The sequence below is a fragment of the Aplysia californica genome, unplaced genomic scaffold, assembly GCF_000002075.1.
Source record: "Aplysia californica isolate F4 #8 unplaced genomic scaffold, AplCal3.0 scaffold00542, whole genome shotgun sequence".
Taxonomy (NCBI): domain Eukaryota; kingdom Metazoa; phylum Mollusca; class Gastropoda; order Aplysiida; family Aplysiidae; genus Aplysia; species Aplysia californica.
This window is the reverse complement of record NW_004797812.1, coordinates 301,333-323,380: the sequence shown is the minus strand read 5'-3', so window position 1 is coordinate 323,380 and position 22,048 is coordinate 301,333. Positions and strand designations below refer to the sequence as shown.

The following is a 22,048-nucleotide window of genomic DNA, read 5'->3' as shown; positions in this document are numbered from 1 at the left end:
GAAGACAGACAGACAGACAGACAGACAGACAGACAGACAGACAGTTAGTTGGTATTGTCTTAAAGCTTGTTCATTTGTTTTGCTTAAGGAGACACAAAAAATGCCCATTAATCTTGAATGACTAGAGATTTTTATGATTGAGGGAAGTTTGGGAGGGGGGCATCAGAATTAAACAAATTAGAGAACTCTGAATAAATATTGATCACTTCATTGGCTAGAAAGCAGCACAATTATCATATTCATTAACTGAGTGACGGCAAGGTGCCAGATCAAAGGCAGATCATTGTTTATCACCTTGTTTCTCTGCTTAAAAAAACAACAACAAAACTTATTAGCCCGTCGAATCTTTCATTCATCGTCACCCATCTGTTCAAGTGTTCTTAGTCTATCCCAGACCATAATAATAGTTTGAATCTACAGCTGCCCCTGTTAGCCTGATTAAATAATTAAGTTATTAAATTTTGTTCATGTAGATTCTATAACAAAGCGTGGCAATAGTTCAGGCTAGCACCAATGGTGTCACCAACCTCTATGTTTGCCCCGGAGACGCGATTCCTCGAGCTCACCTTTACAGGCAATTATTATAGGTCATTGTCAAAGAAATAGAATTGAGTGATCTCCCTCAACACTGAAGTGGGAGGTGGCCTGAGATAGATGTCTCAGTGAGTTCAATATGGCTGCTACCATGGAGGGAGACCCGGAACGAAACTCGCGTTCCTAAAGTTTCTGTTGCATTAGGTCAAAACATTTTGCAGACTGTTTTTTCGTGCAATTGCCGTAGTGAAATAACTAGTCACGATGAGTATCAAGGCTTTTGAGCTCGTTTCTGCTATAGAACGAGTGAAGTTGATGTCCGACAAAGCGAAAACACAGGTAGATTTCTTCAAATTCTTGTTTCTTAGACTGGGCAGACTGGGGTTGGTAGATATTCTAAATCGAGAGGTTGTGTCTCTAGAAATAGATGAGTGGCTTGTTGATTAATATTGAACTGCGACCGGATGCTTCCCGCTGAAAAGCTGCTTAAATTTAAACAAAATAACTATTTTTCCTGTAACAAATTTGTTCTTTTGTTTACAACATAAAAAGCTTCATTCATCATGAGTTAAGTAGGATGCCTATTGATTACTATTCGAAGCTGCGGCGAGCACCTAGCACACTTCTGTGATTGGCCCAAATTAGATGACGTATTTCTGCCGTCTATTTTCGTCGTCTTCCGGGATCCCCCCCAAGAATATTGGGTTTCCCTCGCCACGACTCGCTAAATCTAGCCTGTTGACAAAATCTTGGTGCTGTGTTGTTGTTGTTTTTTGGTATTCATTTGTTTTATAATCTTTTAAACAATCAGCAGTTCTCGCACATAAATTTACCTTCTCCCCAAAGTTGTACACCCACACACACATTCACACTCACGCACGCACACATACACACACACACACATTCTCAGGCATATATATGCGCACACACATACACACACATACAAGCAGGTGCGCACACACCCACACACTCACACACTGTAAACACTCGCACAAGCACATACACCACACACACATGCGTGTGCACACAGGCCTAGCAGTCAGCGATGAAACCTAGATCTATTGACAAAGCCCATCGCTCGCTTTTAGTGGAAAAGCGAGCCCGCCACGGTGGTGAGATTCAGTCAACTGGCGAGGGAAGACCCGGAAGATGACAAAAATAGATGGCGGAAATACGTCATCTAGGTACGTCATCTATATTTGGGCCAATCACAGGGAGTGCTAGGTGCTCACTGCAGCTTCATGTTATAATTTTAAAATTGTCAAAGATCTAGATCTACTTACTCAAAAACCGTGGGCAGCATTTAGGCCTAGAATCTACTCTCCTACTAGATTCTCTAGACTAGATCTAGATCTACTGTTTATATTATTTTTTAAAAAATCATTAAAGGTCTAAACTGTCAAGACTAATTAGGACTAGACTATAGTTTCTTGGCCTTGGCATTATACAGTCAAACCTGTGTAAGAACGCCACCCATTGTCAAGGAGAAAAGGGGCTGTATTTAAAGACAGTGGCCGTTTTAGGCAGGACTGATCAAGATGAAGAAAACAAACCATTCCCATCTGAGGTCCCAATTGAAAGTAGCCGCATTGTTGTTTTTGTTGTTGGTGGTGGTGGTGGTTTGTATTTTGTTTGTAATTTTTATTTTGTTGCTGATTTTTCACAAGGGTGACAATAAAACGAAATGTATCAGACGAGGAAGACCGAGTGCCATGTTAAAACAAACACATGGGTTGCCACCACTCAGAGAACGAGCGACGCTTCTTTCACAAGTTCATGTTGACGTTCATTGCTACTTTGTTACAGACTGGGTAAACAGTGACCACTCATCTCACTTACGATTTGTGTATGAGTTCTGGGCGGGACTTATAGGTAATGGGGGAATCATACGCTTACCTCACCAGCAGTTGAAAATTGGTAGCTATTGGTCAACAGTGGGAGGGGCCCACGCAACATGACCAGTTGAAGGGACTACCTAACAACAACGACAGGTGATTGAATTGTGACGGTTCGCCTTCAACGCCAGGGGCCAATGCACAATTTATGAAAAAACGTAATAGAGTCACTAAGGTGGCTGTCTAAGACAGGTGTAATTGCTTAGTGTGACAGGGGTTGTGAGTTAAAATATGGTGGCCGCGGCCGCGTTGGACAGGTGCGCGTTTTACACAGTTAAAAATTATATCGAAAAAACGCAAGGGGGAAAATGGAAAGTGGCCGTTTGTACAGGTGGCCGTCTTATAGAGGTGGCCGTCAGGGCAGGATTGACTGTAATTGTTTTTTGGATCTGGTCTTTTCTAGTTGGAGTGACTAGACTTACTAGATCTAGATAAAAGTACAATTGTTAGGCCTACTGCCCGACTGGAAACGCACAAAAGTAGCGGGAGTCCATAACGAGCTATCACTTTGAAGCAGAGTAGGATAGAGGGTATTACCGAGTGCCCATTTTGGATGGGATCGGCGGGTCAGGCCTGTAAGGACTTCTCTGTTGACATACATCCCTTGGCGCTCATATGACCTTATGCAGTTGCGAGCGCCGTAAAACCTCTACTACTAAATTTTTTTTAAAGAATGAGGCTGCCAGGTCTGGGTCTAGACTCACCTGATGCTTTGTCATAAATTCTAAATCGGCCTCTGACATTGTGGATGGGCCATCATAATCCATTCACCTGTCTTTTTTCTTGTTAGTCCCTCTAATGAATGTTTACCCAAATTGACCAAAGGGTAGGCTAACAACAAATTTTCGACTGCTATTGAGGGTAGCATGTGATCCGTCATAACCTGTAAAAGCCCCACCCACAAATCATACACAAATCGTACATAAAGTTACTGGTCACTGTATACAGGATTTTATGTTTCCGTGTATTTTGTGTACAACATGTATTTATTAAAAACATTTTTGGTTTTGGAGAGATTTTTGTATTACAATGGTTATCTTCTCCGCTTGATTGTGTCCACAGATTGAGTGTATGGACGTATGTGGCAAAAATATGTACATTGGAACAAGTGACTGGTACGTTTTAACCTTTTCGTCCAGAATGGGTATGGTACAGGGTGTTTCAAAAAGAATACACACGCCCAAATCATCACTCAATATTTCAAAAACTAAGACCAATAGAAAACTCCAGCTTGGACACGTGTATTGTACATACCCCATGTTTTTATTTCATGTTTTACAGAGGTGCTCAGTGTGGCCACCACCGGCAGCACGGACAACATCAAGCCGATATATATATGTGAAAATTCCTCCCAAAAATATGCTTCGGGATGTATCGGTCCACTGTGTTGATTGTATCTGCTATTCGATCTTTCATGTCATTGATATATTTGCTGGAACATAAACTTTGTCACAAGAAGTGGCTATTCACTTTACTGCACGCAGATTTGAATGACTTCATTCTTCAACAAGATGGAGCACCACCCCATTGGCATCTCGGGGTTCGAACTTATCTGGGTGAAAACGTGTCTCAGCAATGGACTGGTAGGAGAGGTGCTGAAGACCTCTCTCTCTGCGGTTGGCCTTCCAGATCCCCGAACATCACTGTATGTGATTTTTTATGTATGGGCATGTTAAAGACAAAGTTAATTGTCTACCACTTGCAGCAAATATCGATGGCATGAAAGATCGAATAACAGCTACAATCAACACAGTGGACCGAGACATCCTGAAGCGCATTTTTGGAGGAATTTGGAGGCTTGATGCTGTCCATGCTGTTGGTGGTGGCCACATTGAGCATTTATTTGCAAAACATGAAATCAAAACTTGAAGACATGTACAACACATGTCCAAGCTAGAGTTTTGTGTTGGTTTTTTCTGTGATCTCTCAGAGATTGTTTCTACCAAGCCTTTAATTCCCTTGGTTACTCCTTTGATTTGAATTTCATTATCACTGCAAATTGAGGGGCTGGAAAGTCCTAGAAAATTTAATGTCTGAGTTGTAATAAATAATAATATAATGATAATAAATTACACTTTTATTTGTCCCAGAAGGGCACTTTGTTTTACAATGGCAAACATACATACATAAATACATGATTATAGATACGTACATACATAAATACATACATGCATAAATACATACATAAATACACACTATTACACAAATACAGAACAGTTTACAAACAATGCCACTGTCGGTCGCCACTAAGCAGCGCCCTGAAATTTGAGCTAGGGTTGTCGTGTCTTGCTCAAGGACACACTCCAGTGACCACCCATCTGATCCCAGTGTCACCGACACTTGCTTGACATTGCTTGAATCAAAACTCACTACTCACTTAGCCACTGGGAGAGACCACAATAGAATTTTTAGCATTTGCCAAAACTTTGGGAAAATTTTACTTTAACAAATAGCGCACTCATGACCTTATGCAGTTGCAAGCACTGTAAAATACTTACCAAAAACAAACACTAACAAAATAATACCTCTGGCAAAAATGACAGATTTCAAAATCCATAGATCCTTTTTGCATATGTGGAGAAATTTGTAATGAATAAATCACTATGAATTAGGATTTGGCAGACATTGTGTCGTGCATTTTAGCCAAATTGTTCAAAGGGTGTTTTTTAGTTTTTACTTGAGGGTCATTCAATGCTTACTGAATTATCATTAAACAAATTCATTCATATATAAATCCAAGTTTTACAACACACTTTCCTTTTGGAGACATTTGGAATGCATTAAATTTTCATCTATTGAACTGAGTTTTGTGAAAACTTTCAATGTTGTTTAGGTGACCTCAAGGTTGAGAGACTTTTGTACATTCTTTGTGTAGTCATTTACATCATGCTATTTTTATAGTAATTTTTTTTTCACTTGAAACTGGAGAGGTTGTCAAATTTGCCAGTAAAAACAGTAGATAAATCTCCTGGGTAGAAGCATGCAAGGGGTTCTCGTGGCCTTAAAGGTTAAGGTGTTTGCTTCTCATTCAAAGGTCTCGGGTTTGAATCCGAGTAGTGACGGAAAAATTTTCTTCTCTAACATTGTCTCCTTTCACCTGCTTTCCTGCTCTCTAGCAATGTTCTGTCATCTGCTTTTGTCTCCACTTTCTGCCCTCACCCCCTCATCTGGGCTTCTGACTCTTTCTGCAGCCTTTCTACTGCTACTCCTTGGCTCCTTCTTATTGCTGTCTTTCAGCCGCATCCCTGATCTTCTGGTAGGAAAGATCTACACCTAGCCTTATTGGACAAGGGTGACAAATTTCGTTGCGCGCTTTAAAGATCCCTTGGTGGTCTAAAATCAATAAGAGTAGGCTTCGGTTGCCATCCGGGCAAATTTCAAAATTTCCTTCCTACTGAATATGTTTAATGTGTCCCGCACGTTCATATGACCTTATGCAGTTGCGAGCGCTGTGAAACACTTACCAAAAAAATAAAAAAAAGTATGCATCATGTGCAATTATTTGGGATTGGACAGCAATTCCATCAGTATCTAATTTAATTCTTTCAGTACACAAGGAATTCCACAAGTTAACTCAACCCATTTGAAGATGTCACCTCATAACAGCTATAATTCAGTCATATATTAATGGATTTGTTTGTGTGACCACTCGCCCTATTCATTATTGGACAGATAATCACAGTTAAAGTGAAGATACGTATCAAATGTAGAGTAGATTTTGGGGTTGATGAAATCCATACCCTCCCAAACGCCATTTAAGTGGTGATCTGTTGAAATGTGGAACCAAAACCCCCACTGAGGTGGCGATCCAAAAATGGAGTTAAGTCACAGAATGTTGTCATTTTCATGAGGCTCAAGACTCATTTGCTGTAGTTTCTATGAAACCCCTTAACTTTTACAACTGGAATTGGTAATAATGCTTGCTTACATTTTCCCATGTCTGCTTTTAATCTCATTGTATACGGAATTATCAACGTTTTCAACCCATGAGATACATTTGAGACAGATGCCATGAGGCTATTTTGGTGTGTGTCATCATTGTTATAATGTATGAGACAAACAGGTAGGGAGTATGCATATGAATGATAAATATATTTCCAAGAGGGAGAACTTGAGCAGGATAAAATGACAACCCACTGATATTATTATAATATAATTGCTCTGACCGTTACAGAAGAAATATTTTAACTCTTTTTTTTGTCATAGTACTGTGGGTTGACTTGTGTCTACTCAATTATTTAAATCAGAAATATTTTTTGTGAGTGGTTGGTGGTTGCTCTGGTGTGGTTTGATCCTTCTTTCCTTTGGACATCTATTTCCCTTATCTCTCCTCCTTTTGTTTGTATGTTACACTCTGGCAGCACCTCTGATCTTCAGCACTTATATGACCTGATTGTGTTGCAAGTGCAGTAAAACTCTTACTAAAAGTAAACTAAAACTAAAACCATTCTTTCGCTTGTTGAAACATTAATTTTCAAGAAACAGGTTACTGCCAAAACATTGTTGATATGTAGATGACAAAAACAGAAAAGATTAACACTTCCGTCTGTGTTGCCAGCACTGCAAAATCTGTGCAGGGACTAATTGTTTGTGATATTGTTTTTTTCAGCTTTGTGGTGCATTACAGTATAGAAGAAAAGACACAGCCAAATGGAAGAGTAACCTTTGTCTCAGAGAAACAAGGCCACAAATACTTGGTTGTGGTAGGTGACTTGATACTATTTGGCTTGCTTTTGTTTTCATTCTCATATTATTCATCTTGACCAACTTTTATGCCCACTTTGTCTGTTGTGAAAAGGATTGAAATTGTGAGGTTAGACCTGCCTTTTTGTTATCTTTGCTCCTTATATCTTTCAATGAGAGCTTCCAGGTGCAACTATGTTCAAAACATGTCTGTGGTTGCCATTGTTTGCTTTCTATCATTTTAACACTTTGCATGCTTTCATCTCCTTCCCTGATTTGTTAAAAGAGGGTGAGAAGTTACACAAGATGAATTAAAGTTTATACATGATATAATGTATATTGTACCTAAATTTAAAGGTAGTTTAGTTTTAGTAGAGGTTTTACGGCCCTCGCAACTGCATAAGGTCATATGAGCGCTAAGGGGTGGATGTCAACAGAGAAGTCCTTACAGGGAATCAGGCTTACTCTGCTCACCTCTCTAGCTTCAACAGCACAAAGTCTGCTTCGACTATCAAGGCACCCCGGAAATAGTGGGTCACAAGAGTGTGACAAATATACAAAAGAAGTTGAGGAAAAATGAAGATAGTAAGGATTACGAAGGAAAAAGCACCAGTTCCCTGTTGCAGTTCAAGCATAGTATTGAGAATGACATTGATGAATTAGCCGATTTACAATTCTACTGTGCATAAGAACATATGTGGGCATGCCTTGAGCAAGAGACCAGATGACACATATTGAAGAATCCTGGTTTTTTGCTTTTTCATGTACAGAGATCATTTCTGAACAATATACTTTTTCAATTTTAAAGATATCTTCAGTAATGTTTGAGATTTGGGTGATTTTGTAAAGCAGAGTACGGAAACAAAGTTTTAAGAAAAACGGCTTTAAAGTTTCCCTTTTATTTCTGCTTCAAATAGATCTACACTTCGAGACGTCCTGACAACACATTCGCTACTCACAAACCAACTGTAAAAAGCATTTAAGATGAAAGAACAGCTTCAAAGTGTTTTTATTACATCTTCAAAACAAATTCACTACCACCTTGAGCAAGAGTTTTCAAAAAATAGATCTAGGTTTGCGCAGGGCAGAAGAATGCGATACAAGTTTGCTCTCCAAAAAGGCGAAAGGGTATGGATGCGCAATGCTTCGCTTTGTTTACATGTTCTAGATATTCATGCGCACTACCCGCCACTAGAGAGAGGAGAGAATGACCTAAATGTTAATGTTTGCATTGCAATGTGATTGGGTCGACTTAATGAATCAACAAGAGAAACCATCCGCAGAGTTTACTCGGAAAGCTAATTTTCTCCCACATTTTTGGGAGATTATGCTATTTACATCGTGTTAAAAATCGTCTTTAAAAATATATTTTTAAGTACAAAAAACTCAAGTCCTTGTAAATATCGATATATTAATGGTTAAAGAATCCATTTTTAATGGAACTTAGTTTTTGTCAAAAATTCTATTTTTTGACCTTTGAAGCCTGATATCTCGGTTCGAGCAAATGCGTTTTGTGGTCCCTTTCACCAGGCATGCACACATATTAATTTCCCCCCATTGGGAATGGCCTAAAGACACTTTAGTCTGTAGCACCGCCCCAGGGGGTGATAAATTTAAATTAGAGAAAAGGTCGGAGAGAGGGAGTAAGTTGGTAGTTGTTGAAGGTGGAAGCAAACACCGCTCCCCCCTCCCCTCCCCTCGGGTTATATGTTTTAAAATTAAAATGAATACAACTTCTTCTTTCTTCAACAGAAAAAGCCAATTGCTCAATTACGAGCTGCATCTGCCCTGAACAGAATCATGGTGCTGTGTGACAACACACTGACTTTACTTAATATGTTTGACCTGGAGGTAAGCGGCTTACGCAGCTTTTTTGCCTGTTTCAGTTATTCCCCTTTGGCAGCCATGCACCCACAATGAGCTCGTTAAGTTTTCAGCTTGACTTTTTCAGAGTTATAAATCATTTTCTGTACTTGTGTGCGAGAGTTGGGGTAAGAAAAATTGACTCAACAAATAATGCCAGTTGTGCCTTTGGGTTGATGAACCTGAACTATTTATTTAAGCTCTGTGCCTACTATTCTATTGAACCTAGGCGCCTGAGTGCTCCTGCGAGTTGACTGCCAAGTATATATCACCATGATATTCGTAGGAGTGCATGCGGTGCTAATACAAGCAAAAGTAGTCAGGTTGAGGCATTGAATTCACTCTTTTAGTAGGGTGAAAATTTAAAAGTTCACCATGGAGAGGCACTCACATGTTGATTCTGTGCCATTTATGTGGTTTGGGAAAAGCCTGGCGTGTCAAGTTCAGTTGATGTCATGCAGGCAGTATATTCAATCGGGACAAAATGCCAGTTTTTTATAGGGTAGAGATTGATGAATAGTGGCTCATGAATTGCGTCTTTGCATAGCCTCTAGTAGACATTACTGTCTCATTTCTGGGTACCAATACCATCTCGTATAATGGTCAGGCTCTTTGCCTTGCTTGCAGACTACTTGAGTTTGATTTTAATAAGAGTAAGATCTTTTAACATTTTTTTGGTGGTGTTTTTCTGTCTTTCCACTGGAGTGTAATCCGCATAGGCCACGTTCGCTGTGACAGACAGGGTCAAAGTATCCTATTACTCTTATGTGTTGTGACACGGTGGACTCAAGCGCTCATCAATTTTGGTGCTTATTGAGTTATTGGTATCATCTTAAAGCCTGTCCATTTGCCTTGCTTTTAATGAAAAAAATATCCTTTTATTTTCGATGCATGTTAAGATATTGGCGATTGAAGGAGGTGGGGGTCGCCTATTTTCAGAGGTAAAATTAACGAGAAAATGGTCGTCAAAGTTGAGTTACTTCTTTAGCTTGAGAGTCCGTGAAAACTGAAAATTTACATTTTTTAATGCTTTTAGTCAACCTTTTTCAGCAAAATCCACACGGACATGTGTTCTTTAAATGGCATGAAAGGTTTTGAGCCAAAAAACAAAAATTTGATAAAAATTCAAAAACCTGCCGAAAAATGCCAGTTTAAAGACTTTTATTATTTTGACAAGCTCTTGATTTCACCACACTTTCTCAAATATTATCTTAATTGCCTATGATGCCTCAATTATGTTTTGCTTTGTTTTTGTTTTTTTTCATTACACAGCCAATCGTCACAGGAGCCAAGATCAAAAGTGTTACCTGTTTCTGCATTAATGATAATCCTGTCCGCACCAACCCTTTCAGCGTGGAGGTGAGAACAGATATTAAAATAAATAAATAAAATTAATTGAGTATGTTGGGTTTTGGGCATGGGTTGTGTAAAGCCATGTGGAATATAACATACGCTTAACCCAATTCACCCTGCGTTGCCGCAGACACTACCCTTGTGTCCACCTGGCTTGCTGCGAGCCGGGGGAAAAAATCGGTCTGAACTCGACACACTAGCCTTAGACGCCCATTGTGCCCAGACTATTTAAACTTAGATATTACTTAAAATGTTCTTTTAATATTATTAGAGAGAAAGGGGAAGGAAAAAAGAGAGAAAACAATTTATTCTTCATCCAACTGCGACTCTTCGGAACTCGATTTACCCATAGCAACTTATAGTAAATCTGTGGTCTAGATCTAGCTTTTCTTCGAATTTTCAAGGCGCTAAAATCAATCCGATCGCCTTGTTTTTCTATATTAACGTCTACTTTAACTTTCTTTGCCGCTTATGTCTAAAACAAAACTAAAAACATGGTTCATGTATTTTAACAAACACAAACGTAGCTGTGGCACTGTTGTTTTTTGTAGTTGTTTTTTTTCTTCTTGTCCTTGAAGATTTCAGTTTCACTTTCTTGCAATGATTTTTGGTGGCAAAACGACAAAATTGACTCGTACTTGGTGAAAAATCTGGATCAAAACAAGATAGCAAATGTTTTTACAAGCTACAAGCGATCTATTATATTCAATAGAAACCTGGATAATTGGTTCGGACTCGATTTTGTGGACTGGTATTTTGCTACTACGACTATTGTTGTAGGTCGGTGGATGGAAGCGCATGGCAGCTATACTCGTAGTGCGGGTGCAATGGGTTAAATGTCTTTCACTTATGATGTAAAGTTTTTGTTTTGTGGTATATACTCACTTCCACCTTTATGCAATGAATCAAATAGAATTTTTAAAACAGCAAAATTACAATGAAAAAAATGAGTGCTCCTTGTTCACCTTTTGATCCACCTCCCTTTCAGTCATACATCTCACATTTTGTCGGCTCCCTGTATTCAACAAAATATTTTTGTTTTTGTTTACTCCAGATCTGTGTAGCCTTGAAGCGAAAGTTGATCCAGTTGTACACAGTGACAGAGGACAGACTGATGCACCTACGAGACATCTCACTGCCAGACCAGGCATTGGCTGTGGTAAGGTTTCTGACTTGCTGTGTGGTGATGGGCAATTATATTTTTTCTGTGTAAAACAAAAATTGAGAAAACTCTAGCTCTAGCTGCTCTCAGGTTAGAATGAACAACTGGATGATTATATATAGGCATTGCACAAGTCAACAATTTGACAGTTGAAAGTTGTAGAGCCACCTTGTTTAGGCTAAATTGTTCTAATTTAGTTGCTCATCAAAACAGAAGGAAAAGGGAACCGTAAAAATGTCATGAACACCTTGTTACTTGGTGGCTTAAGAGCCTTGGTTCATCTTGCATGGTGGGGGGGGAGACAATACCAATGAGTTGATTCCTTTTGGGATAAAAAGCTTTCAGGCAGAAATGCCGGAGGGTTTAGAATAAAAGGAATGAAATGAACGTGCTTTTTTGTTTGTAATGAATAAGTGTTAGATTTTCTTAGAAATAAACATTCTCTATTGGTTAATAAACTTTGTCTTTTTCACTGACCTTAGGGTGTCGATGGCAAGTTTGTGTGTGCAGCGCTGAGCTCCCAGTACTGTGTGGTGGACACGGATAACAGCCAGTTCACCGACCTTTTCCCCATTGACTCGGATCAGATCAAGCCCATCATTAAAAGAATTAGTAAAGTGAGTTCCTGATATCATCGTCCAAAGAATGAACATCTGTTTGTTTAGTGAAGATGTTGCCTTCTGCCTTTTGCAATAATTTTTTGTTTGTTTGTAATAAAGGAGCTCTCGTTAGTCAAGTAACTTTTTCAGTAAGATACATTGGAGTCCGCTTAAACCAGACATGTTTAATCCGAAAACAGCAGTAAACTGAAAGGAAGTAAAATCTCTGATTTTTTTTCTTATTCTGTTTGAGCAACCTGTCTAATCTGAAAACTCGACTAAATCCAAGCAAATCCAGTGGCCCCACAGATTTCAATTTAGACAGATTATCTTTCTTCTATTAAATAAATTTTCCAGGACAGACCACTCTGTGACGGTTTCCTTTAATATAATGTGGGTGGTTGGAGGACAAAGCTTTCAGGTCCTATTTCTTTTCTTTCTCTCTTTTTGTCTATTTGTCTGGCTTTTCCCATGCACTTACTGGCTGTTATCATGTCAATGAACTTCTTTTCACTCTATCTCAAAACTCAAACCCTTTGATATGATGTTGTTTTGCTAATTAGTCTTTAGGTTTTATGACTTTCATTTTGAACCCCTTGATGTGCGATTCTATGATGAAATTTTTCTATGTCCATGACAACAGGAAGAGTTCCTGCTCAGTGGTCCTAGTGCTCTGGGCATTTTTGCTACCTCCGCCGGCGTCTCCCAACGTCCACCCATGCAATGGTCAGACGGGCTTACATCGGTTAGCTATGTCCATCCTTATATTCTGGCCATGAACGATGAGTTCATCACAGTTCACAGGTGAGGTTTGTTTGTGCATTTTCCGTGGTAGCATTGTTAAAGTTTTCTTTTATTCTTGAAGATTTTAGCCCTTGGAGCCGTCTTGGATCCACTGGGTACCTGAATGATTACTGGATTTGCTCCACTGGATGTTGATACATTTGATTGGTATGAAATAGGATATAGAGGTCAATAGGTCTAAACTCTAAGCAGCAGCTGTCCCTACCTCACCCCACCCCACCCCACTCCATCCCTTCAAGGGTAATAAATATCTCCGAAGTCATTTTTACTCGATTACGCATCGGACACACGGCCCTGACCCACAAATACCTCCTACAGGGAGATGAGAAGCCGTTCTGTGTCGGATGCGACACAGATTTTACCATTAGACACATTTTAACAGAATGTCTAGACTTTGGAGAGATCCGAAGGAAATATTATAAATGCAAGAAATTGCAGGATATTTTTTCCGTCGTTGTTCCCAGCAGAATTTTAAATTTTATAAAGGCCATTGGCCTTTATGGTTTGATATTATTTAAAATTTTTATTGTTACTTAAAAGTTGTTTTAGATCACAAATGTATTTACACCGAATTTGAATATTTTAACTTTTTAGCATTTTAAAGTAAATTAGTTAGCCAGTCGTGAAGTGAACTTTCGCAGAGGTGAACAACTTGTGTTTCGCGCGCTCATATGACCTTAGCAGTTGCGAGCGCCGTAAAACCTTATACTATACATACAAATATCTCCGTTGTGCACCAGCTTGATGTACCGCCCTTTTTTTGTTGAAGAGAGACTCATGAACATGTACTCTCTAATTTGGGTGTGTGATTTTTTTTTTTAGTATTTCCTCTCTGCCTTCTTTTTTCTTCTTTCTTTTTTTTTCTTTAACAATTGGACGAAAAGACCCACCTTTGAAATGGCTTATCATGTCTTTTTGGCTGTAATAACAGGGAGAAAACAAACAAAGTAAAACAGAAATGCTTTAAGTATGCTTTGCCTGTTCCTTTTATGGGGAATAATCATTTTACTCATATATTTTCCGCAACAAAGCAGAGGAAAGTCCTTTTGGTCAGGCACGAGATAATACCATCTTTGCATTTTCAGTGTAGAGATTTTTTGTAAGTAAAAAATTTTTTTGCCTTAAATTATGTGTTGTGTCTTTGGTTGAGCATCAGTTTTATGTCTCAGTTGCTCATTGCAGCATGTTATTTATTTTCCTGACAATGTTTCCAGATTATTAAAACATTTTAGCCTTGCTAAAAGGGTGGAGGGGGAGGGGAGAGGAAAGGAACCAGAAATAGTTTGGTGACAAAAATTAAAAATTTGAAAGGAAGTTGTGATAAAAAAAAATGTAGTGTGACTCATGGATCAAATACATCTGACTGTGTGGTCTTTGTGGGTGATAGGAGTTATCTTGACCCTTCTCAGTTCAGATTCAAGAGTTCAGTTTCCAACTGGATCTTCTATGCTATTTTCTAAAGAATGTTTTTTTTAAAATCTTGTTCTTATTTCTTTTTTTTTTCTTTAGCATTTTGGATCAACAACAAAAACAAGCCATCCCTTTTCAAGGAGGAGTTGTTCTTGGCGACTTTGATGGACGCATCTTTGTAGCTTCCAGTCGGGAGATCTACTCTCTGGTTCCAATTCCTTTTGAAAAACAGGTGTGAAAAGATGTTGTGGGTGCTGAAAGTTTGTTATAAAGAAGGTAGAACTTTTTAGAAAATGATAAAATCAGTCTTTGTGAACCTTATCAATAGATGGTTTAAAGGCCTGCACATGAAAAACTCTAAAAATGCTGTATCTTTCTGTGAAGTAAAATAAAAGCATCGAGGAAATGAACTGTTAGATCTTTTGTAGAGTAAAATACACAATCTTATACTGACAGTTCAATAAAATGTGAGCACAAAGGATGTTAGATTTGATTGTAGATTTGGTGGTCATGCTGTCCTGCATTTTGTTGCATGCACTCCCTTTATGAGGGATATGTGACACCTTCACAAGACATGAGGTTTCTACAGATACTGCCTGAACATTTTTCTTTTGATAATGGAATAGTGAATTCAAATGTGGGTAGGAATTTTTCTGATCTCAGCTGTGGAGAGATTGCTCTTTATGATACCTTGATCAGGCTATTATCAGTAGTATGTGAATGTTGTCAGCCCTAGCTCTTGGACTCATGGAGGACTTTGGCAATGATGTCTCCAACCACTAGCTTTTGTATGTTTCAACTTATTGCTTTCATAGTTGCTTTTTATAAATTGTACTGAATAAATCCCAGTGATTACTTTGACTCTGTCCTGTACATGAAGTAAGGAGACAGCTTCAGAACAGTGTACTTTTTCTCATACTTTAATATTTTTCTCCTCAGATTCAAGCCCTCCTAGCAGACAAACGAGTCAACGAAGCTTTAGAGTTAGCAAAAAATGCCAACAAGACCGGGATGACACGAGACAAGTTTGTAAAGGTGAGCTATAAAAAATAAGTTCTATACGCAGATGATTAGCAATAGGGTGTATACAATTTGAATTTAGCTTAAAGACATAGATTGAATTCATCTTTGTCTTTGTATAGTGAATCTCACTATGAGGACCAATTCAGGGGTAATAATTTCTTTTTTTGCTCTAATTATAGCTTTGCTGTATTTCATGGAGAAATTTATAACTTGTTTCACTGCATAAATCAAATTGACTTTCTACTAACGAAGGTTTTAATTTTTTCATTTTATTTTCAGATGTTCAAAAGAATTCAACAGCAAGCTGCTTTCATTGAGTTTTGCCAACAGCACTTTGAGGAAGCAGGACAGTTGTTCCGAGACAGTGGTATTGATGTCAGAGAGGTAGGTGTTGCAGTAAAGGACATACTGCAAGTTGTTTAAGGAGGATCTAGTTTTGTCTTCATTTTTGTGTACCATTTTATAGAATTGATGAAGTTAAACAGTTTTTCTCCTTTGGTTTTATATGTTTTTGTACAAATGAAATCAGCTAGCTAAAAAGTTTTTGAATGCAAAAAAAAAACCCAGTTGATCCTGCTCTAGTGACCACCTGGTCAAGACAATCACCTGTACTACAAACGACCGCTCCCACTTCCGTACTTGCACTTTTTCTATAATCAGTATTGTGACACTGTCCTAAGATGACCATTTTTCTTCTTGTCAATGGGTGGTCACCTTGGATGGGCTTGATTGTATTTTCAATTAACACTCTGCTTTCAACTTCAAATGTATGATAATAAATAGGCAATCGACATATCGCTGATAAACAGTATTGAAGTGAATACTGTTTTCTTTGACTGATTTCATTTTGGGTAATCTTATGTGAGATTTATGACTGCATAATATAATAGGATTTTCGATTCTTCTAATTTCTCTGGTTTATGTTTCTTGATCAGATCATCAGCCTGTACCCTCATGTCTTACCCAAGAGCATCAATTTCACTCGCTCAGTGCCGCCTCTGCACGAGATTGCCGATATCAACCAACTATCCCGCTCTGACGAGAAAGTCAAGGCGGCTTACAAAGAATTTCTTCGAACATTTTTAGAGGACATCAGGGGCACAAATTTAGCACACGGCTACAAAAGGGTGAGGATTGCTTTGTCGTTTAATTTGTGATGTTGGCATTTTTTAAAAATTTCTTGTTATGTAGACAAGAGAGTCTTTTCGAAATAAACAAAGACCACAAATCATCGATGTACTGTTATAGTAGCCTAAGTCATTTGTTATCATCCTATGTAAATTGAACCCCCTCCCCCCAAACTTTCCTCATTTCATTTATTTCCTGATTTTGGTCTTTATGATTTAAAAAAAATAATTTTGTAGTCTGCAGACACATTTACATTGCTCTATGATGTGATGGTAGGTCAATGTGCAAGGAATGCTATAGAGGGTGTTTGACTTCAACCGATCTCTGGTGTGGCCATCATCAAAGCAGGTTCGTGAAACGAAACGTCCCCTTTTGATTTGGTCTTCTGGGAGCTGGACGATTTCACCATTGCTTTTCATTGCCCCTTGTCTTTTCTTCCTTTATTTTACTTTTCCTATTGTTGTGCCTCTTTCTTTTGTTTCTTGTGGCCGATATTTTTCACAGGTGTTTTCTAGTCTTTTTGTCTAGTTAAGGTGTCAGACTTTCAGTCATATTGACATCAGGTCAATCCTTGGCTCTAACAAATGGTATATTATATCTAAGGGGAGAGTACCTCACTTTAATTTTTTCCTCTGCTTCAAATGACTTGATAAACTGATGGGATGGACACAACTTAAGGACTTAATTGCCTAACAGGCATCCTGAAACTGAAGTGGTAGGTTGTTAAGTCATGTGAGGCTTCATTAAAAAAAAAATAATTATGAACTAAAAACTTCTTTGTGACAGCTTTCCTTCAGATAGTAACCCAATTCTAAATATGCACGTTTTTGTTCTATGCAGGAAGTCGATGTGGCATTACTGAAACTGTATGCGGAATCGGCTCCAGAGCGCCTGTGTGAACTCATCTCCGTAGATACTGGCTGTGATTTGGACGACTGTGTAGAGTGGCTGGAGAGACACGGGAGGCTGCATGCTCTAGGACTGTTGTACCAGAGACATGCCGAGAACGACAAAGCCCTTGCTGTCTGGACCAGGTCAGTTCTCTGTTACATATTTCAAAACTTTTATTTTAACTGCTTTTTTTTGTTCATTATAACCTGCTTTCCTGGGGCAGATTCTTCTTGTATGTAAAAGTTTGGTGAATGTGATGACAAAGTTGAAGAAGGTCTGTTTGCTTTTTAAATGGATCTTTTCATTATTTTTGCACGTCCTATTTGTAGATGTGAGTGCTTATAATTATTTATATGAAATTTGAAGCAGTTTATGAGATTTGAAGTTTAAGCAGTTTAGATGCCCCTGAGGAAATTTGTGTGCATATTTCATTTAAATATCAATATTCCTCATTTTTGTTTAGGATGATGTTAATTATTAGGTAACGTCTCTGAAATATGCGAGATTTTAGTGTTAATGTGAAGAGAGAAGTAATGTAAATCTTAAGGAGTGTGATGTACGTGTTTCCTCAGATTGGCAGATTCTGACAGTCCAGATCCAACATTCCCTGGTCTGGAGTTTGTGGTGGAGTTTCTTTCCAGGTGAGTTTGGTGTGCCTTAACTCTTTAAACCCCATCCGATAGTGGTGGGCGGTACCGGCGAAATCCAGTCTCGGTACTTTCTCGGCACCGGTACCGGTACTGGGAGTGACACCAGTAGGTGACGTCACAGACTTCGCGTCTTGCGTCTAACGCCACGATCAGCCCCGCCCGCACCCCCGCTCCCCCCCGACACACACACACCAGTCAGAATTGGTGAGGCGAACTGTGACGCAAAATACCTTTGAAGTTTGCCGCCGCATGGGATTAAATTTTGCAAACAGAGTTTTAAAAATAGTTATCGCTGCTAAAAATTGATTTCATTTTCGGAATCAGCGTATCAAAGTAAGCAAAGTTGCTCGCGTGGAACCTGATTTGAAGCCATATTATAAATTTAAGCAAACTTCGTTTTTGATTGTCAATTTTGAATCTGAAGTCCTGTATCAAGGTCACCCGCTGCGTTGTGTGCATCTGACGCCCCAGCTGCTAGGCCTAGGCCTACACACTGCACACTTCCCGTGGCCCGGTAAGAAAAAAACAACCGTCGCGTCGGCTCCTTCTCAGAGCCGGTATAACCGTTGGTGTCGTCTCCTTCCCAGAGCCGGTACTGGAGGCCAGGTGTCGGTACTGACACCGCCCTCGGTAGAACCGATGCTGGGCGTGTCCGGCGGTAATAACCCTGATCCCCATCGGACGGTGTCGATACTAGTGACGACTTTTGTTCATTTAGTGCTAGTTTTTGCTTGTTTTTCAGAACTATTCCCGAACCAAGTTTTTTAGTAATGACTTAGCCTTTGTTTCTGCCATTTAGAAGTTGGAGGCAAGCTTTTGGGGTTCTAATGGGACATAGGGTACCAGGTTTAGGTGACTGTAGAAAAAACTCCGGGAAACAGTGGGGAAAAAACTCCGGGTTTAAAGAGTTAATGGGATTACTACTAAATTAAATTTGAGCGGCTCAGAATTTACCCATTTGAAAGTGCTGAAGGTTATTTTGAGATTTTGTTTAAAATAGACAGAGAGCTCAATTTCCATCAGACACAATGTTTTATGAAATTTTGAAAAATTATACATTTTCTAAACATCATAATGAAAGGATTTTGCTTCATATTGCCTATTAAATATTCTATTTCGAACAAATTTGATGACATACAAAGAAAAAACATCTTTTACTAAAATTTGCAACTGTTCAGTTCTGTGTGGATGGACACTCATACTAAAACGGACACTCATTTTCCAGCGAATCCCCTACAGTAATGTGTCAAGCACAAAAGAAGGTTCTCTCTTTTCCAAGGAAAATGAGAGTGAGATATATTGTAGCAGTAGTAAGAAACAGAAAGTGCTTATCATTTAGTGCTAAGATAAATTTTTGCGAGACAGGCACTCGCTCACGTACAGTCAACAAGTATTTTTACAATTTTTCTCTTTGTGTATTATTATTTTAGTTCAGACCTGGAAAATTAGACTTAGGGAATATGCATTACGGAAATGGTCAAGGAGAAGTTGTTCTACTTGAATAGCCTTTGAGCCCACAATCTTTAATTTGTTTTGGAAAATTTTGTGTTGTCATCATCTTATTTTAAAAATTGGCTTCTCAGTTGTGCAACCAAGAGGAATATTTATATATTGAAATTATAAATGTGATATAATAATCTTCCATTCTGACCTAGAAGAGGATTTTTAATTTTTGGTCTGTGAGTACCACTGGATTTGGCATAAAAGCTTATCCACATTAGAATTAGTTTTTCTTTTGACTTCTTGTGACGGGCACTTGATTTAGAGGTACAGAGCGGATAATACTGTACAGCCCAAATGCAAATCATAAAGAGAGATTCATCCTTCCTTTCTACCCCTCCACCCCCTCTTCTCCTCCATGATCCCTTGTGACAACGCTTGTGCTGTGTAGCCTGACAGACCATGAGCTGCTGTGGAAGTACGTGGACTGGGTGCTGGAGAAAGATGAAGAGTTGGGAGTGCGGGTAAGACCTATGCTTGATGTCATCTTTTTGTGTACGTAACTTCCTATAGGTAACTTCTTAGTGATCGTGATTGAGTCGTCAGTAGGTCCTGCATCTTTTCTTTCCAGTTGGATAATCTTTTCCTCTGGGCAGGGTTTCAGCAGCCCACCATCCATACCGTATGAAGTGTGATGATGAGGATGAATCTTCTTCTTCTTCTATTTATTTTCTTCTTCCTCCTCCTTGTTCTCCTTATCCTCCTCCTCCATTATTATCATTGCTATTCCTATTGTTTTACTTATTAATATAATCAATATTAGGCTTTTGAAAATTATTACTATTATTTTCATTCATCTTATAATAGTAAATATTATATTAATTATGATTATTATTTTCATTATACTATTACTGTCTCTAGATATTTACAGAACGTCCAGCCAGTGAGGCCCAGTCTGAGCGTCTGAGACCAGAGACAGTTGTAGACTACTTACATCGCTTCCCTCGGGCAGTCATCACCTATCTGGAATTCTTGGTTTTCCAGCGTCGGCTTGAGGTATCTACAAACCAAAAGAAATTTGTCAACAGTGTTATGGTTTGACTTTGTTACGGGAAGAAATAGGCCAATTTTGCTTTTGTTCCTACGCTTTTGTCCCTAGATCTGGCTGCCCTCAAGAATAATGAGTCAAGTTTCACTTTAAACAATACAAAAGTATTATGGGCTAACTTTGTGTCTTCTCTCATCATTAAATCAGAAGGATGTTTTTGTTTTTTTTAAAGTCTTAACAAGGAGAAATTAGTGAAATGCAGAGTAAATTGTCGGTGAATGTGATAGGTGGTCATGACTGTGGATGCATAAATGTGTGTAGATTCATATGTTGGTCAGGGATGTAACTGTAATTATTTCCACTCATTTACGCACTTGTGCTTTGACTTAACGTGTCTATGGATTAATTTTTATTTTTTGCTGTTTTCTGCAATGTACCCATGGATGTGTATCTGTTTACCACTATGTACACCATTGAAACCTCTGTATGTGTTCCTATTTTTTGCCACATTCTCCAATGTGCCTGCGGAGATGTGTCTGCTATCTGCTGTTCTCCAACATACCTATAGAAGTGTATCCATTTCCTGTTGTTGTGTTCTCCTCTGTGCCTATAGATGTTTGTTTATTCCCTGCTATGTTTTCCTATGTGCCCATGGATGAGCGTTTATTTTCCAGAAAGAAAAGTACCACACCCACCTGGCTGTGCTGTACCTGGAGGCAGTGCTCAGACTGATGGAAGGAAACAGTGTCAAGAAAGAAGAGCTGGACATCGCAAGGTGAGTCCTGCGTTAAGCATTGTGTTGTGGCATCAATAGTCTAGTGGTTAGGCTACTGGACTCATAATTATGAGGTTATGGGATTCGGGGTTTGAGGGTATGAGGCTCAGGCCAGATGTTGTATCCAAGGGAAAGGCACTTTACTTTAATTTTCTGGCTATAGACAGTGGAAGATCTTGTCAGTATGTTTGTATTTACGGCCTATAAAGCGGCTGCTTGCACTGTTACTCTATGCTCTTCAGGAAGTTGAGATTATTTCAGAATGCTTTCAGATCTGCTAAGGTAATAATACAGGATCTAAAACGCAAAGAGCTTGACGTTGTTTGAGCTATACAAATGCTGTTTATTATTGATCGTTATGGTATCATCCGTAGTTTTGTGATTCTGCTGATGACTCACAGATTTAAAGGAAGAAGACTGGAAGTTTGAATATTGGAGATAACTGATTTGGCTACAAAGCCCTTCATTCTGCCGGCAAGCTGTTGAACTATTCTAATTCTAGAAAGCAATACTTTTCAGGAGAGAGATATAGCCATTTCATTCTTTAGAAAATTGTCTCCAAATTTTGTATATATTTTCTTGTTTTTTTTCCCCAACATTTAAAATTTGAATTTCAACAAACTATTTCTTGAGCACATACAACTGATACAACAGAGAAATAAACCGCAATTTAAAAAAACCCAAAACTATTAAAAATATTTTGAGCTTAGTACATCTGAACCACTGGGTGACGTTTTGTGTCTGACTAAATGTGGCAGTTGGCATACGGACTAGCGTTAGCTGCACCTCA

At 38.7% G+C, this 22,048-nt stretch overlaps 1 protein-coding gene across 1 annotated transcript in view; it reads left to right on the top strand.

Moving 5' to 3' along the window:
• The first annotated feature begins 635 nt into the window (after positions 1-635).
• LOC101853578 (transforming growth factor-beta receptor-associated protein 1) overlaps positions 636-22,048 on the top strand; it is a 31,969-nt gene continuing 10,556 nt past the window's right edge. The window contains exons 1-17 of the mRNA XM_005106547.3: positions 636-873; positions 3,492-3,544; positions 7,039-7,132; positions 8,865-8,963; positions 10,248-10,334; positions 11,383-11,487; positions 11,973-12,107; positions 12,733-12,893; positions 14,403-14,535; positions 15,243-15,338; positions 15,606-15,710; positions 16,262-16,453; positions 17,295-17,488; positions 17,918-17,986; positions 19,887-19,959; positions 20,357-20,491; positions 21,158-21,258. Coding sequence (XP_005106604.1) covers positions 799-873; positions 3,492-3,544; positions 7,039-7,132; positions 8,865-8,963; positions 10,248-10,334; positions 11,383-11,487; positions 11,973-12,107; positions 12,733-12,893; positions 14,403-14,535; positions 15,243-15,338; positions 15,606-15,710; positions 16,262-16,453; positions 17,295-17,488; positions 17,918-17,986; positions 19,887-19,959; positions 20,357-20,491; positions 21,158-21,258 — 1,907 coding nt within the window. The 5' untranslated portion in view covers positions 636-798. The remainder of the gene's footprint in view (positions 874-3,491; positions 3,545-7,038; positions 7,133-8,864; positions 8,964-10,247; positions 10,335-11,382; positions 11,488-11,972; positions 12,108-12,732; positions 12,894-14,402; positions 14,536-15,242; positions 15,339-15,605; positions 15,711-16,261; positions 16,454-17,294; positions 17,489-17,917; positions 17,987-19,886; positions 19,960-20,356; positions 20,492-21,157; positions 21,259-22,048) is intronic.